General features: G+C 36.0%; 1 protein-coding gene and 1 pseudogene across 1 annotated transcript in view; one reads left to right on the plus strand and one right to left on the minus strand.

Annotated features, from left to right (window-relative positions):
- The window catches only part of BRIP1 (BRCA1 interacting helicase 1), a 187,754-nt gene extending 175,022 nt beyond the window's left edge, over positions 1-12,732 (minus strand). The window contains 4 exon segments of the mRNA XM_065897689.1: positions 1,131-1,258; positions 9,057-9,230; positions 10,863-10,974; positions 12,640-12,732. Coding sequence (XP_065753761.1) covers positions 1,131-1,258; positions 9,057-9,230; positions 10,863-10,974; positions 12,640-12,732 — 507 coding nt within the window.
- On the plus strand, positions 11,485-11,875 carry LOC136138331 (cytochrome c oxidase subunit 7C, mitochondrial pseudogene; annotated as a pseudogene).
- Positions 12,733-17,736: the final 5,004 nt, after the last annotated feature.

The following is a 17,736-nucleotide window of genomic DNA, read 5'->3' on the forward strand; positions in this document are numbered from 1 at the left end:
ATTATTTCCTACCTGATGAAATAAATTACTTGATTACTATTATTATATTACTTACTAGATATTTGATAATCCAAATTGTATTTGACTAAATTTCTTTTATAAACACCACTGTTTTCTTTCCAAACTATCTATGCTTTTTCTTACTTGCCAAAACCTATTTACTTAAATTATAAAGAGGAAAAGAAGCATTTCTGTCGATAACTGCATTCCTACAAAAAAGAAATGAGAGCCAATGAAGTCAGGGAATAAATGCTATATGTTGAGCTCTACCTCAGAACATCCAACTCTAAGTACACATTTTGGGGGAAAGAAATCTCTAGAGATACTTCATTTGTAATTGGTGATTTTCCAAATATAAAACTAGAAAATGATTTCATTCTATTTCTAAAAACAAGGTTTAATCATGGAAGTTAATAAAGATTGTAAATGGAACAGATAAACTACATAAAAATGCAAACACCTTTTGAGTATATTCAATTAAAAATATACAATTATCTACAAAGGACATGTTAATTTAATAATCTTTTTTATTTGTAACTAAGTCTAAAGTCCATCCTCCTTACCTCAATGCCATGAACTCTATGAGAAAACAGTTTTCACCTATGAAAACATTTCATTTAAAATTTCTAGTAATTTCGCTTCTTCAATAATTTTTAGAAATAAACATATTTTATAATGTATTGATATTAAAAACTCAATAAATAACAGTAAACCTTGTCATTACATTAAAACTATCAATACCAAAAGTATCTATGACCTAAATATTCATATCAGAGGTATATTGGCCAAAAGAAAATGCCATTATTAGATAAAAACAAGGAGTTAAAAAGTACCAAGTAGCTCTGTTACTGATACATGCCTTAAGTAAATATTTTATCGTCAAATTCCTTATATATAAGAAAGCACCATTCAGTTTCACTTTAATGACATGCTACTATGAATAATTTACTATAATAAACTCCTTTGTAATGAGTAACTCTATACAATGAAATTATAATAATTTACCATTTAATTCACATCTGACACTACCCAAAATAATCTCTACAGATGCCACTGAAAAATGATTGATACTTGACTACCTTGTTCAGCTACAACTAACGGGATTATTCCACTGCCAATAAACTGTTTACCTGCTGTGTAGTTTCTAAGGGTCGAATTCTTTTCTTCTCTACTTGAAAATCATCATTTTCATCTCTGTACCTGGATGCCTGTTTCTTAGCAGATAGCTTTGCAGCCAGTGTAGTTTTTTCAGGAGAGTCTTATATAAGAAGTCATAAAAAAATCAGTATAAATAACTTACATTTAGGTAATATTTTTAGAAAAAAATTGAAATCAAGATGTAAGACTTTAATCTGTAAAAATATTGAATCACTATGCTGTACACCCAAAACTAAGATTAATACTGTAAATAAACTATGCTTCAACTTTAAAAAAGATGTTAAGACTTATTTCTATAAACTTCATAACACAGTTTAAAATAGGAAATGCTAAACATCTTTAAGAGCACTTATTTACCGCTCAGTATACTTTAACAAAGACACAGCAAACATTTTTGGAAATATGCTTTCAAGAGGGAAGTCTATAAATGGTGCTGGGAAAACTGGACAGCTACATGTAAAAAAATGAAATGAGAACATTCTTTAACACCATACACAAAAATAAACTCAAAATGGATTAAAGACCTAAATGTAAGACGGGATACTATAAAACTCTTAGAGGAAAACACAGGCAGAACACTCTCTGACATAAATCGCAGAAGTATCTTTTTCAATCCATCTCCCTGAGTAACGGAAATAAAAACAAAAATAAACAAATGGATGTACACTACCAAATGTAAAACAGATAGCTAGCGGGAAGCAGACTCATAGATCAGCTCAGTGCTTTGTGACCACCTAGAGGGGTGGGACAGGGAGGGTGGGAGGGAAATGCAAGAGGGAGGGGATATGGGGATATATGCATACATATAGCTGATTCACTTTGCTATACAGCAGAAACTAACACAACAATGTAAAGCAAGTATACCCCAATAAAGATGTTAAAAAAAAAAAAGGAAAAAAAATTTTTAAAAATTTTTAAAAAGGGACCTAATTAAACTCAAAAGCTTTTGCACAGCAAAGGAGACGATAAACAAAACGAAAAGACAACCTGCAGAATGGGAGAAAATATTTGCAAATGATGCAACCAAAAAGGGATTAATTTCCAAAATTTACAAACAGCTCACACGGCTCAATATCAAAAAAACAAACAACCCAATCAAAAAATGGGCTGAAGACCTAAACAGACATTTCTCCAAAGAAGACATACAGATGGCCAAGAGGCACATGAAAAGATGCTCAACATCGCTAATTATTAGAGAAATGCAAATCAAAACTACAATGATGGTCCAGTGGTTAGGACTCTGCGCTCTCACTGCTGAGGGCCTGGGTTCAATCCCGGGTTGGGGGATTAAAATCCCACAAGCCATGCAGGGTGGCGAAAAAAAAAAAAAAAACAACGAAAAACTACAATGAGATATCACCTCACACCAGTCAAAATGGCCATCATCAAAAAGTCTACACAAAAAGAAAATTATAGACCAATATCACTGATGAACATAGATGCAAAAATCCTGAACAAAATACTAGCAAACAGAATCCAACAGCACATTAAAAGTATCATACACCAGAATCAAGTGGAATTTATCCCAGGGATGCAAGGATTCTTCAGTATATGCTAATCAATCAATGTGATACACCACATTAACAAATTAAAAACCATATGATCATCTCAACAGATGCAGAAAAAGCTTTTTACAAAATTCAACATCCATTTATGATAAAAACTCTCCACAAAATGGGCACAGAGGAAACCTACCTCAACATAATAAAGACAAAATATGACAAACACACAGGAAGCATCACACTCAATGGTGAAAAACTGAAAGCATTTCCACTAGGATCAGGAAGAAGACAAGGATGTCACTCTCGTCACTCTTATTGAACATAGTTCGAAAGTCCTAGCCACAGCAATCAGGGAAGAAAAAGAAATAGAAGGAATACAAATTGCAAAAGAAGCAGCAAAACTGTCACTATTTGCTGATGACATGATACTGCACATAGAAAATCCTAAAGATGGCACCAGAAAACTACTAGAACTAATCAGCGAATTTGGTAAGGTTGCAGGATACAAGATTAATGCACAGGAATCTCTGGCATTCCTATACACCAATGACTAAAAATCAGAAAGAGAAATTAAGGAAACACTCCCATTTACCATTGCAACAAAAAGAAAAATACCTAGGAATAAACCTGCATAAGGAGGCGAAAGACTTGAACTCAGAAAACTATGAAACACTGATGAAAGAAATCAAAGATGACATAAACAGATGGAGAAATATACCATGTTCTTGGCTTGAAAGAAGCAACATTGTGAAAATGACTATACTACCCAAATCAATCTACAGATTCAATGCAATCCCTATCAAACTACAAATGGCATTCTTCACAGAATTAGAACAAAAAAATCTTACAATTCGTATGGAAACACAAAAGACCCCCAATAGCCAAAGCAATCTTGAGAAAGAAAACAGAGTTTGAGGAATCAGCCTCCCCGACTTCAAACTATACCACAAAGCTACAGTAATCAAGACAGTACGGTACTGGCACAAAAACAGAAATATAGATCAATGGTACAGGATAGAATGCCCAGAGATAAACCCATGCACATATGGGCACCTAACTTACGACAAAGGAGGCAAGAACATACAACAGTGAAAAGACAGCCTCTTCAATAAGTGGTGCTGGGAAAACTGGACAGCTACATGTCAAAGAATGAAATTAGAACACTTCCTAACACCATACACAAAACTAAACTCCAAATGAATTAAAGACTTAAATGTAAGACCAGATACTATAAAACTTATAAAGGAAAACATAGGAAAAACATTCTTTAACATAAACCACAGCGAGATCTTTTTTGACCCACCTCTTAGAGTAACAGAAATAAAAACAAAAATAAACAAATGGGACTTAATTAAACTTAAAAGCTTTTGCACAGCAAAGAAAACCATAAACAAGACAAAAAGACAATCTTCAGAATGGGAGAAAACATTTGCAAATGAAACAACAGACAGAGGATTAATCTTGAAAATATACAAGCAGCTCTTGCAGCTCAATATCAAAAATCAAACAATCCAGTAAAAAAAATGGGCAGAAGACCTAAATAGACATTTCACTAAGGAAGACATACAGATGGCCAAGAGGCACATGAAAAGATGCTCAACATCACTAATTATCAGAGAAATGCAAATCAAAACTAGAGTGAGGTATCACCTCACACTGGTCAGAATAGCCATTATCAAAAAACCTAGAAACAGTAAATGCTGGAAAGGGTGTGGTGAAAAGGGAACCCTCCTACACTGTTGGTGGGAATGTAAATTGATACAACTACTATAGAAAACAGCATGAAGATTCCTTAAAAAACTAAAAGTAGGGCTTCCCTGGTGGCGCAGTGGTTGAGAGTCCGCCTGCCGATGAAGGGGACACGGGTTCGTGCCCCGGTCCGGGAAGATCCCACATGCCGTGGAGCCGCTTGGCCCGTGAGCCACGGCCGCTGAGGCTGAGCGTCCGGAGCCTGTGCTCCACAACGGGAGAGGCCACAGCAGTGAGAGGCCCATGTACCGCAAAAAAAAAAAAAAAAAAAAAAAAAAAAAAAAAAAACTAAAAGTAGAACTACCATATGACCCAGCAATTCCACTACTTACAATAGCCAGGACATGGAACCAACCTAAATGTCCATCAACAGATGAATGGATGAAGAAGATGTGGCACATATATACAATGGAATATTACTCAGCCATAAAAAGAAATGAAATGGAGTTATTTGTAGTGAGGTAGATGGACCTAGAGTCTGTCATACAGAGTGAAGTAAGTCAGAAAGAGAAAAACAAATACTGTATGCTAACACATGTATATGGAAACTAAAAAAAAAAAAAAATGGTACTGATGAACCTAGTTGCAGGGCAGGAATAAAGAAGTAGACATACAGAATGGACTTGATGACATGGGGTGGGAGGGCAAAGCTGGGGCAAAGTGAGAGTAGCATCGACATACATACACTACCGAATGTAAAACAGTTGGCTGGTGGGAAGCAGCAGCATAGCACAGAGAGACTGGCTTGGTGCTTTGCAATGACCTAGAGGGGTGGGATAGGGAGGATGGGAGAGAGGCTCAAGAGGGAGGGGATATGGGGACACGTGTATGCATATGGCTGATTCGCTTTATTGTGCAACAGAAACTAACATGGTATTGTGAAGCAATTATACTCCAATAAAGATTTAAAAAAAAATTATCAACCTCATTAGTTACCACAGAGATAACTATTAAAATTCACGAGAACAACACACAGGCACCATAACGACTAAAACTTAAAAAGACTTTAATATCAAGTGCTAACAAGAATGCTGGGGGCTTCCCTGGTGGTGCAGTGGTTAAGAATCTGCCTGCCAATGCAGGGGACACGGGTTCGAGCCCTGGTTCGGGAAGATCACACATGCCGTGGAGCAACTAAGCCCATGTGCCACAACTACTGAGCCTGCGCTCTAGAGCCCACGTGCCACAACTACTGAAGCCTGCGCACCTACAGCCTGTGCTCCACAACAAGAGAAGCCACCACAATGAGAAGCCCGCACACCGCAGCAAAGAGTAGTCTCCACTCGCCACAACTAGAGAAAGCCCGCGAGCAGCAACAAAGACCCAAAGCAGGCAAAAATGAAACATAAATTAAATTAATAAATTTAAGAAAAAAAAGAATGCTGAACAATGTAACTTCCATATACTACTAGATGTAGAGTCGGGGCGGGGGCGGGATGAATAAATTGGTTCAACCATTTTGGAAAACGTTGGCAGTATCTACTATAGTTCAACATATGCATACACTATGACCAGCAATTCCATTCCTAGATCTATATCTAATAGAAAGTGTTTACCTATCTGTACCAGAATGAACAAGAATGTTCATAATAGCTTTAATAACCAAAATTAGAAACCACCCAAATGTCTAACAATTGTAGAATGAAATAATAAATTATGGTATATAATTTGTTATGTACCATAAAATACAGCAATAAGAACTACTGCTATATACAACACAGATGAATCTGAGAAATATGTTAAGCAAAAGCTGACAGACACAAGAGTACAGATATAATTCCATTTCTATAAAGAAGCAAAACTCATCAATGGTGACAGAGGGAGGATAGCTACTACCTGTGGAGAGAGAGAATAGTGACAGGAAAAGAACATGAGAAGTGCCACTGGGGTGTTAGCTATGTCCTATTTTTCATCTAGTGGTAGTTACACGAGTGTGTTTACTTTGTGAAAATTCATCAAGCTATACACATAGAATTTGTGCATTTTTCTGTATTTAGGTCATATTTTTAAAGAATTTACTTAAAAATGTAAAGAGAGCATCAGAATACAACCCAGATTTACCCCATCAGATCCTTGAAGAGACTACTCTAAACAACTCTAACTCACAATTATATTAAAATTCAAGTTTATTGAAAACTGATTTTTTACAAAGGCACAAAGGCAATGCAGCAGACAAAGGGTAGCCTTTTCAATAAATGTTGATGAAAAATTAGATATTTATATGCAAAATAAACGAACTTGGATCCACATCTCACACCGTATACAAAAATTACTTAGACTTAAAAGTAAAACCTAAAACTATACTTGATTAAAAAAAGAAGCTTGTACTCAAGAATATATAAAGAAATCCCAAACTTAACAATAAGAAAAAAACAATAAACAGGCAAAAGATTTCAACAGACGTTTCATCAGAGAAGATATACAAATGGCTAATAAGCACATGAAAAGATGCTCAACATCACAAGTCATTAGGGAAAAGCAAAATAAAACCACAATAAGATACCACTATAATAAGCTTATTAGAATGGCTAAAAAGATTTACCATACCAAGTGCTGGCAAGGATGCAGAGAAATGGGAACTCTCATACACTGCTGGTGGAAATGTAAAATGGCATAACTACTTTGGGAAACAGTTTTGAAGTTTCTTAAAGTTAAATGTAAGTGATCCAGTCATTACACTCCTAGGTATTTACCCAGAAAAGTGAAAGCACATGTCCATAACAATGACTTATACACAAATGTTCACAGCAGCTTTATTTGTAACAACCGGAAACTAGAGACAACTCAAATACACATCAACAGGTGCATAAACAATTTGCAGTATATCCATACACTAGAATATTACTCAGCAATAAAAAGAAGCAACTGTTGATACATGCAACAACATGGATGAATTTTAAAAGAATTATGTTAAGTGAAAGAAGCTAGGCAAAATAAGTATACAAACTGTATTATTTCGTTCATATAAACTCTAGAAAATGCAAACTAATCTACAGTGACCGAAAACACTCAGTGGTTGTTTGGGGAGGATAAATTATAAAATGGTGGAAAGGAGGGATAATAAAGGGGCATGAGAAAACTTTTGAAGCTGATGGATATATTCACTATCTTGATGTTAGTGAAAGTTTCAGGGAAATACTCTTATGTCGAACCTTATCAAAATGTACCATTTAAATATATAGAGTCTATTATGTCAAGAATGTTTCAGTAAAGCTGTCTTTAAAAAAAAATACAGGTTGTACATAAACATTATAAGCCAAGAGTTCTTATATTAATAATTAGCTTAAAATCAATTCCATTCATTCATACAACAAGTATTTATCTAGCTCCTACTATATGCCAGGCACTTCTAGGTATGCAATGGTGAGCAAACTGACACTGTTCCTGACCTCATGGAGTATACAGTCTGCTAGGGGAAGCAGAGATTAATAAAAGATGCACACAGACACGTGGATAATACAAATTGTAACAAGTGCTATGAAGGAGAGGTACACAGTGAGATGACAGAATATAATAGGGAAACCAAATGTAGTGTGACGGAAAGATCAGTATGGCTGCCTTAAAGAAGTGATATCTAAGCTGAGAGCTAAAGGAAGAGCAGGACAAGTTGAAGATGAAATTTTCCTCAGAAGAGACACTAACACAAGCAAAGGCTCTGAAGGCAGCAGAAAGCATGACCCTTTGAAAGAATGTTCGGAAAGAAAGCCAAAAATGTTAAGGGTCAAAACCGAGTAGACAACACTATTGGTCACGTCTCCGGCATCTACTCCACTTCCTCTTCCTCATTCCTAAAAGAATCACACTTCGGTTCAAGCAGCTACCATCCTCCACACAGTCATGTGCTTTAGAGGAAGACAACTCGATCCTTGATTTTAGGAAGTGGATACTGTTTAGACTTAAGCCAGTCATGGCAACCTCTTTTCTCCCTGCCAGTGATTAGTTAAGGAATGGCATGAGTGAAAGCAGGAAAGGAGTTATTACACGGTCTAAAGAACAAGTGGTAGTTTGTACTAGGGAAGTTACCAGTGGAGGTGGAGATTTGCATGGAGGAATAAGGAATAGCAAAGTGTACAGGATGTCTCCTAGGTTTCTGGCTTAGGCAAGTAATGGTCAATCTTTTCCATACAGTCAAAGCAAAAGAAATATTCTTTAAATTAATAATCTTATGTTATTGATAATACATTTCTCTTAAATAAATCTAGTAAGAACATCTAAGGATCATATTTGAAACACACCTCATTCTCATATAGGATACTGGTCTCGGAAGTCTAGGCAAACTTATCAAGAATGAATGAGGCTAATTAGATTTTGCCTTACAATACAAATCAAAATGTTTTATAAAATTCTGACATATAATTAATACTGCTTACAAATAACATCAATTTCTGAATATCAGTTATTTTGCCTTGCTTCCTCAAAAATGATTTAAACTAGCAAGATGTCTGAATCAGTTAAAAGTGAGGCCAAGAATAAAATATTCCAAGGATTTCTGACCACTCTATGCATTATTAAAAATAATTCCAGAGAAATTAGGTGGAAATACATAACCAATTATGCTAACCAAATTTATCTACATTAGGTCTCATAACAGCAATAATTAAGACCCCTATTACAGACACCAAAAGACCCAGACAAAATATAAACTACCTTGACAAGTTGACAAAGTGCCATTTCTTTCAGAAGTTGGTATACTTGGACTGTTGAAATGATGTGAAGTTCCCTGGTTCACATCATTGTTTGTAAAATTCTTTGAATGGCATGTACAACAACACGACAATGGTACTTCAGCTTTTTTACTTAAGCCTTCGTTCACTGGCTTCCCTAAAAATGAAATAACCTCTATTTATAATATTTCTAATTAAAAAAACATTAATCTTCCTCTTCAGCTAGGGTGTGCAACCACCTTATTTTTTGCCCAGGATTGGGAGGTTTCCCAGGATTCAGAATTTCAGTTCTAAAACCAGGAAAGTACCTGTCAAATCTGGACAAGTTGGTCACCCATCCTGCAGCATCAAATTAGGACAGGTGAGAAACACTTATGCCAGAAACATTTATAGAGAAGTTATCAACAATTTACATGATTTACAATAATCTAATAACAGTCAAAGATTAATAATGTAACAGAGGCACAACCACTCGAGTATTCATTTATATTGAGATATATTAAAATACCAAGTATACCTAAAGTATATTCTTAATTATTTATACTCTTAATTACTGCTATTTCCCTAAATGAAAAATCTGAAAGTTCAATATAAAATAATAATGTAAACACATAACGTTAAATTATTCCCACATTATACTTCTATTTCAAAAAACATGTTTCGTGATATCATTTCTGATACATGTATCAAAATACATTTTAAAGTCAATATTCAAATTAAACAGGTAATTTTCAATACTTAAATATAATACAAAATTGTAATAGTTCTTCGTGTGCCTACATCGTATAAATATACAATTCATAGATATATAAAAGCTGAATAATTTATTTTATTTTCTATAAACAGTACTGACATTATTTTCCCATCTGCACTACATAAATACTACTAATTTTATTTTCCAGAGTCTCCCACTAAAAATTTATTAACAGATAATCTCATTTTCCCCAAAGATAAACATCAGTAAGAAACAAAATGGACAACCAAAAGCTTACAAAATATTTACTCTTTATTTTTAATAGTCTTACCAGTAACACAACTATTTCTTTTCAAAAAACATATATATGTGTGTACATATATATACACACATACATACATACACATATACACCCATGGTTAACTTTAAAATCTCCTAATACTTTAGGACAGAGCCATCTAATTATGTAACTAAAATGTGACCAATATTGTATTTCAGATTCATTATGTATATTAAACAGTCTTTCACAAAAGTAACTAGACATTTGCTAGCCAATAAAGCTATGGGAAATAATATGAATTAATAAAAAGAATATTACAATAAACTTCTGCTTATCTGGCATCCAAACAAGTAGAAAGGTCAACTAGAATTTTTCTTATGTATTCCATTTTCTAATGTTGTGAGATAAGCAGCTATATTAAAGGATTTACTCAAAAAAAGCAATTATTTGTATTGATATGCTATATAATCATGACAGCCCCATCTCTTGCAACTTTTATATAAAAATTATCATCTAATTATTTTCATAATCATTCTTATGAAAAATAATAAAAATAAAATCCTAGATTCTTATATACATGCTGAATCATCAAATAAAGGACTATCTTATGTTCAAAATTATTTTAGGATTAACTGAACATATTTTGCTACATTGAAACTCTTTTGGAAGATATATAACTGATTATAAAGAAATATCTTAAAAGAGAATATTTAAATTAGCTAGAACATGGCTGAATCATTCTGGGTAAAAAGTACTTCATTAAATTTTTTTTCAGGTCCCAATAAGCAACCTGAAGACATCAACCAACTACTTACCACTAAGAGACTGCTGCCACGCTAAAGCAGAGCAAAGTAAGGCTAAGCTTTTCCCACTCCCTGTGGGGCTCTCCAACAAACAATGCTGCTTACTATTTAATCCTCTGACAATCTATGGACACAAAAACAATTTTAAAAAATCAACAACTTATCTCATTAAAGTCTCTCTCCATACAACAAGAAGAAGTAAAGTTGCATGCACTTCAGGGAACAGAGCAATAGCAGAAAGGAGAACAAGAATTTAGTTAAATCTAGACTTTATTCCTTTGTATCTCTCCCTAAAATTCTGTTAGATTTAAACCATATCAAGCACAAAAGAAATGAAAAGCAATTTGTGCCTTACTTATGCAAGCACCATCATTTCTGTAAAACTAGAATACACTAATATCTTTGATGAAAACTTAATGGGGGATACTGTTGGTGGGAGTGTTACAAACACTCTGTATAGAAATTATCAATTTCTAGTAAAGTTAAAGATACTGAACTCCAGCAATCCAGTCCTATGTAAACACCCAAAACCTTTCCCACAGGAACACAAGGAAACATGTATAAGAAAGTTCATAGCAGCACTGTTTATAATTGCAAAATAATGTAAACAACCCAAATGTCTATCAAGAGGAAAATGGGCAAATATAAAATTCTGGTATATTCATACAATGGAGTACCATACAGCAATGAAAATGAGTTATCAATCAATAGGGCTACATCTTAAAAATAATGTTAGACAAGGGAACAAGGTCGTGAGGAAAGGAGCGCTTGGTGTGCTGCTGCCATTTCTTCCGCCTTCAGTCTCTGCGCCTTCCACAGGCTTCCAACAGCACTACGCTGGGACAGAGCATCTGGAGGTTCACAACCTCTGTGGTCCATAGGAGCCACTATGAAGAGGGTCCAGGGAAGAATTTACCATTTTCAGTGGAAAACAAGGGGCGATTACTAGTTACAATGACTTTGTACTTCTGATCTGGATTTGTTTCTCCTTTTTTATAGTAAGACACCAACTGCTCAAAAAATAATCCATGAAACAAATATGAAGAGGAGCATTTTAAGAGGTGCAATCTCTCTGAAAAAAGGATCCAACTCTTGAACTCAACATACTAGGCACGTCTATAAAAAAACTTATGGCATAAATCCTTAAAAAATAAGAAGAAGAAGAATATTAAGTAAAAAAAAAAAATCAAGTTCTCCAGAAAGATAAGTATAATATCATATCATTGTGCAAAGTTATAAAAACGTAAAGTATACACTATATTGTTTATGGATACATACATATGCAATAAAAGTATAAAAACATGGCTAGGAAAGAAAAATAACAAATTCAGGATATTAGTTATCTTGTTACTCATAAACAAGGTATAAAGTAAATAAGGCAAAATATTAAGATTTAACAAAGCTGGTAAGTTGGTTTACTCAAGTTTGTATATTAATTTTCTATATGATTGAAATATCTCAAAAAAATTATGGTGCAAAGTATAGTAGTCTGTGTAAAAGATAATAAATACTTTCTATTTCAAAGTAATTCAGTAAAGTAAACAGAAGTTCTAAATGAGCTGAGAACATTTTTCAGGATGTTCTCCTTTACCTCCTAATCATAGACATATACAGTTTAGCAGCAATCAGTATTATTTTTCCAAAGGTTAGATGTTCTTCAATGAACCCAGCAAATATTTTCAATCCATTTACTATCTGAGAAAATGTAGTCACAGACTCAATGTATGTTATGAATTATAAGCATCTGTCTCTTAATAAAGACTTAAAATAACTGCTGAACAATACTTACAGAATTCATCATAGCAAGCTGTGATGGATAAGCTTTACAAGGAAAGTTAATCTTCACCCCACCAATTGTATACTCAGAACATACTGAAGACATCATGTTTTACTGTTTACTTCAGATTCCTAACTGCAACAGAAATCAAAGTCAATACTGAAACAAAGCCATTCAAAGAAAAACAGATACCTAAGACTAGGACAGAAGTCTAGAAACAAAAATTGGAATTAATAAATGTATAAACAAAACAAATGGAAGTAAAAGGATTTCCTACTCTTATAAATCACAGTGGTTGAGAGCATGTCTTGGAATCTAACAAATCTGGATCTGTAACCTTATTCTGCCAAAGCTGTGGACCAGGAGTTAGGAAGCAGGTTCTACATCAGGTTCTGACAACAACTCGGATATGTTACCCTGATCATGTCTCTTCACTTCTCTAGACTGAGATCCTTATCTGTAAAAATCCGTAATTTAAAAATTGTTGTAAGGAACAAAGCGCCTTGGCACATGGTAGGTGCTCAATAATTCTTACTTAAAGGTCAGTAGGGTATAATGGAAGGAAGATGGACTTTGAAGTAAGGCAAGCCTAAATTTGAATTCCACTGTGAATCTCACAGAGCCTGTTTCTTCATCTGTGAAATAGAGATATCCACCTGATAGGGTTTTTATGAAAATTAGCCAGGCACTGACTTAAGAATTAAATAAGGTAATGTACAGAATGTGCCTCAACTCCAGCATCTGATACAGAGGAAGTGATCTACTTTAATCCCCACCTCTTGTAAACCACCTTTTCTTAACCTAGGATCCACAGATGTAACTGAAAGACTGTGATCTCTTGATACTGCATGCAGAAATTTCTGTGTATGACTGCATTTTTCTAGAGAGAAAGTCCAAAGATTTCTCATACCCAAAAATATATCCTAAGGAAATAACTGAAAACTGAGGGAAAATGACATACACCGCTATCAACTGAAAAATTATTTGCAATGGTGATAAAAAGGTAAATTCGATCTGGGGATGGAGAGATGGTTAAAATACCAACTCAGCAGATGATGAAGCCAATAACAACCATCACCAAAGCCTACGTGTTCCCAAAGAAGTTAAGAACCACTATTCTAAGGTCTTTTCCAGTTCTAACATTTTGTGTTTCTGTGAAGCTCTGAGGATGAAATTTGGTGGAATCTCACCCCTAAATCTAAACCAACAGCTCAAGGCTGGCCTAGTAACTCAGATATAACCTAGAAACCAATCGACCCCCCCCCGCGCCCCAGTTGCGGCTACACTCATCTCAAAATGGGGAAGCTTCCCCACACACTGAATAAAGGACAAACCAAGATCAGGCTCCCGCCGTCGCCCCCTCCTGCCCCGAGGTAACGCGGGGCCCTGGGCTAGTAACAGGCCTCTGTTCCAAGGAGGTAAGCTGCAGTCTCCCCGCTCCCCAGGTTTTCTTCCTCACATTCCCTCCTCCCTCGGCAAGCTGGAACCCCCGAGGCCCTGGTGATCCAGTCAACCGACGGGTCTGCAAAGCGGGTGGACGAAAGCAGAAGGCACTCTCCTGGCCGACTTCGCGCCCTTCCCGCCAGACAGACTTGCCCGCCCTGAGGAAAACCCAAACAACGCCTACTGCACTCCCACTCACGGGAGAAAAGGAAGCTGAAAACTGCGAGCAACCACAGCGGAGCCCTGGTAGAGAAGAAAGGTCCTAGCCCCTCTTCCTCACCTGGCTGCGACTCCCGGGCCCGGTCGCGGGCTTGCGGCCGCTTTACCTTTTCGGCCCTTCAGCTCTCATCAGTCACTTCCACAACACTCGCGCAGACGAATTCCCGCCTCCCACCCCCCTCGACTCCCAGCACCAATCACCGGGCGAGCTCAGACAACCAATCACCCGCCAAGACGAGAAACCAAGCAACCAATCCCGGCTCGAGGTCAGGGGGCGCTCTGGCACCCAACGGAAGCCCCCTCAGTAAGAAAGGGCCCAAGCTACTTGGCGGCACCGGAAGGCGATTGCCTCGAGAGTGATGGACTTCCGCAGAGCCCAGGGATTTAAAGTAAAACAGCGTTCTCCGTTGGACTTTTTGAAACTGGTGATTTAATACGTGCCTCAGTTTTCTTGGAAACTCTTAAGTCTCACATTTAAGGTCTGTAGACCAACGAAGAGGAGACACCGTTAAGCCGCGCCGAGTTCTCTCAGCATTCCTCAGGGGCACCCGATTCAAACTTCCGAACTTTCCGGAAGCCAGAGTATCAAAAAGACCCAGGAGGGAATTGCCAGACTGCTGAGCCAAATTAGGCGAAAAGGTTCGATGACAGCTGGCTACAGAATCTCCTGATAGTCAAGGCTTTCTCAGATACCACGTTCAACCAGAGAAACGCTCTCGAGGTCTCCAGTACCTCCTTTAAGGCTTGTCAGCCTTCTGTCCCTCCTAAGACCAATTTATTATTTGCCAGGTACACTTCAGTTTCCTCAAAGGTACGGAGTTAACCATGATGTCGCGAAACTGTTGTTTTTTTTTAAACTCCAGCCTAAACTTGGCTCAAATACTAGTGCCCCCCAAAAGCAAAACCTGAGACAGTTTCTTACATCCCGAGAAACCAGTTTGGGACAGAGATTTGCTTGCAGGTCGGAGCAGCAAAAGGCGAGTTGATTTGTTTGCCTCACTTTGTTTTACTATATCTTCCCAAAATGACAAAACGTACAATCATAAAAATAAATTCTACCCTTTAATTTAGTAATCTCAGGCTCAGAAATTTACCCTAAACAAGTAATCTAAAAGAAAAAGTAGTAGTACCTCAGTTGATAATAGTGCCCATTCTGTTCGGAAAAAAATCATTAACTTCCCAGTCTAGTAGTAATAGGGAGATGGTTATATCAATTCAGTCATTCTGGAGCCAATAAAATAATTATAAAAACCAAACAACTTGCAAAAATTTTCCATATAAAGTTAAATGAAAAAAAAGCAGATGCCAAACTGGGTATTATGGAATTCCATTATGTGAAAATACATATGCATAAGCAAAGATGAAGGGAAAGTACAAAAAAAATACTGGTAAGACAGTGCTATGGAAGATAATTTATAAAAATAAATCCTTAAAAATACCTTCAAATTATTATTCTGCTTTTACAATTTTTTTAAAATATCAAAATCTTTTAAGTAACTGCTCCAGGGTAACTACTCTGATTTTCCTCTCCTGAATTCCTAAGGCTCTCAACTGACTCTCACCTTGTATTGCCTTTTGATGTATGTAGCGTAACAAAAAGGGATACACATAGTTTCTGGAGCCAGACAGTCCTGGATTCCAGTCCCTTGAACTGTTCCTTTCAGGTTAAGAGTGGTGAAATGAAACACAAAAAACTACAAGTTCATTTGATAAAGAATATGAATGTTTATAAACCAATATTCAAAATAGCTGCACACATCTGTTTTTCACTTGAATAAAAAAAAAATCACATTGTGACAAATGTTATAACCTTAACTTAAAATACATGAATATTAACATTTACTAATATATTTACACATTTTATTTACATCATCAACAAACGTGATGAAAAACAGCATATGTTATTATTTTAACACAGCAGGTTTTGACCAGTTTTTTGAAAATTGATCCAGGAATGTGCACAGCATTTAGTTAGAAAACCTTTTCTGAATTCCTAGAGGTTACCTACTCACACAAGATATTCCAAAGCCTCAGTTTAAACAAAACAAAACAGGAGCAGTTGTACTTAATTTTAAAAGACTACAAAACTGCCTTGTTCAAAAATATGAAAATTCTTATAGTTTAAGTGTACGCTTTTATTTTTTGCATCAAAATTACTTAATTGAACTTTAAGCATCTAATAAAAGTTATAAATACTCTCATCAATGATACTGTGCACTTCATGATTTGAAACAGATACAAATTAGTTCTTATACCCTTATGAGGTAGGGCCAGCAGTAATCCCATTTTACACAGAAGGAAAATAAGATGTGACTATTTGCTAGTGAAAAGGCTGAAATTAAATTTTTTTTCTTAAAAACCACACTTTCTTACTAGCCTGGCTTATTTCTTTTATAAGTGAAGAGGTCTGTTTCAAGTGGGGTGGGAAGGGGGGGGTTCATTCAGGTATATCTCAGAAAGCAAAGAGAAGTACCTTCTACACTGGATACTTCATTAAGAATAAAAATGAGGGGCTTCCCTGGTGGCGCAGTGGTTGAGAGTCCGCCTGCCGATGCAGGGGACACAGGTTCATGCCCCGGCCTGGGAAGATCCCACATGCCGCGGAGCGGCTGGGCCCGTGAGCCATGGCCGCTGAGCCTGCACATCTGGAGCCTGTGCTCCGCAACGGGAGAGGCCACAACAGTGAGAGGCCCGCGTACCGCAAAAAAAAAAAAAAAAAAAGAAAAAAAATGAGGATTATGGGTTATCTGAATGCATCTACCTAATCAATGGACATTCCTAAAAGAGGACTGCAAAATCCTTCCACAACACAGTATTTTCCCCTTTTTAATTTTTCCTGTGGTCCAAACACTGTATATATTTTTGTTCTTCAAAATCTAGAATTATGATGTGAATTATAATCCTAATGACAAACCAAGAACTCTTTAATCCAGTGGGTTTTATTGCTCTAAACTTTAGATACCAAAGTATTTCCCCCCCTCTGACCATTATAAAAATAAACTTTAAAAAAACTAAATGAGACATCCTTTCAGGTTCTTCTCTGCACAAAGATGTTTCTGTAAACACTTTTAAACCAGTATCTTAAAATTCCAAATTATTCAAGTATCTCTTTAAACATATGGCTTCATATATTAGTAAAAATTGAAGCAAATATGTAAAATCTTAAAATCCTCATCTGTAATTCCATGAAAATCATTCACAAAAAGCTATTTGCCTTTTTTAAAGCCTTCTCAATACTATTTCTTGAGAAAAGGAATTCCATCTTGCATTACTCTTACTTGCATTGCAAGTTTTAGAGGTTTCTATTTGGGTATCTAAACTCCTAATTTTTCCTGAATTCTCCCTTCCCTTTTTCTCCCTCTCATCATTGCATCAATATACTCTGTTACTAGCTGACAGGTAAATACTAGGGCTACCCACAGACTTATTTTTATAAGAAATTAAATC

This window comes from Phocoena phocoena, chromosome 19, assembly GCF_963924675.1.
Source record: "Phocoena phocoena chromosome 19, mPhoPho1.1, whole genome shotgun sequence".
In the NCBI taxonomy this organism is placed as follows: Eukaryota; Metazoa; Chordata; class Mammalia; order Artiodactyla; family Phocoenidae; genus Phocoena; species Phocoena phocoena.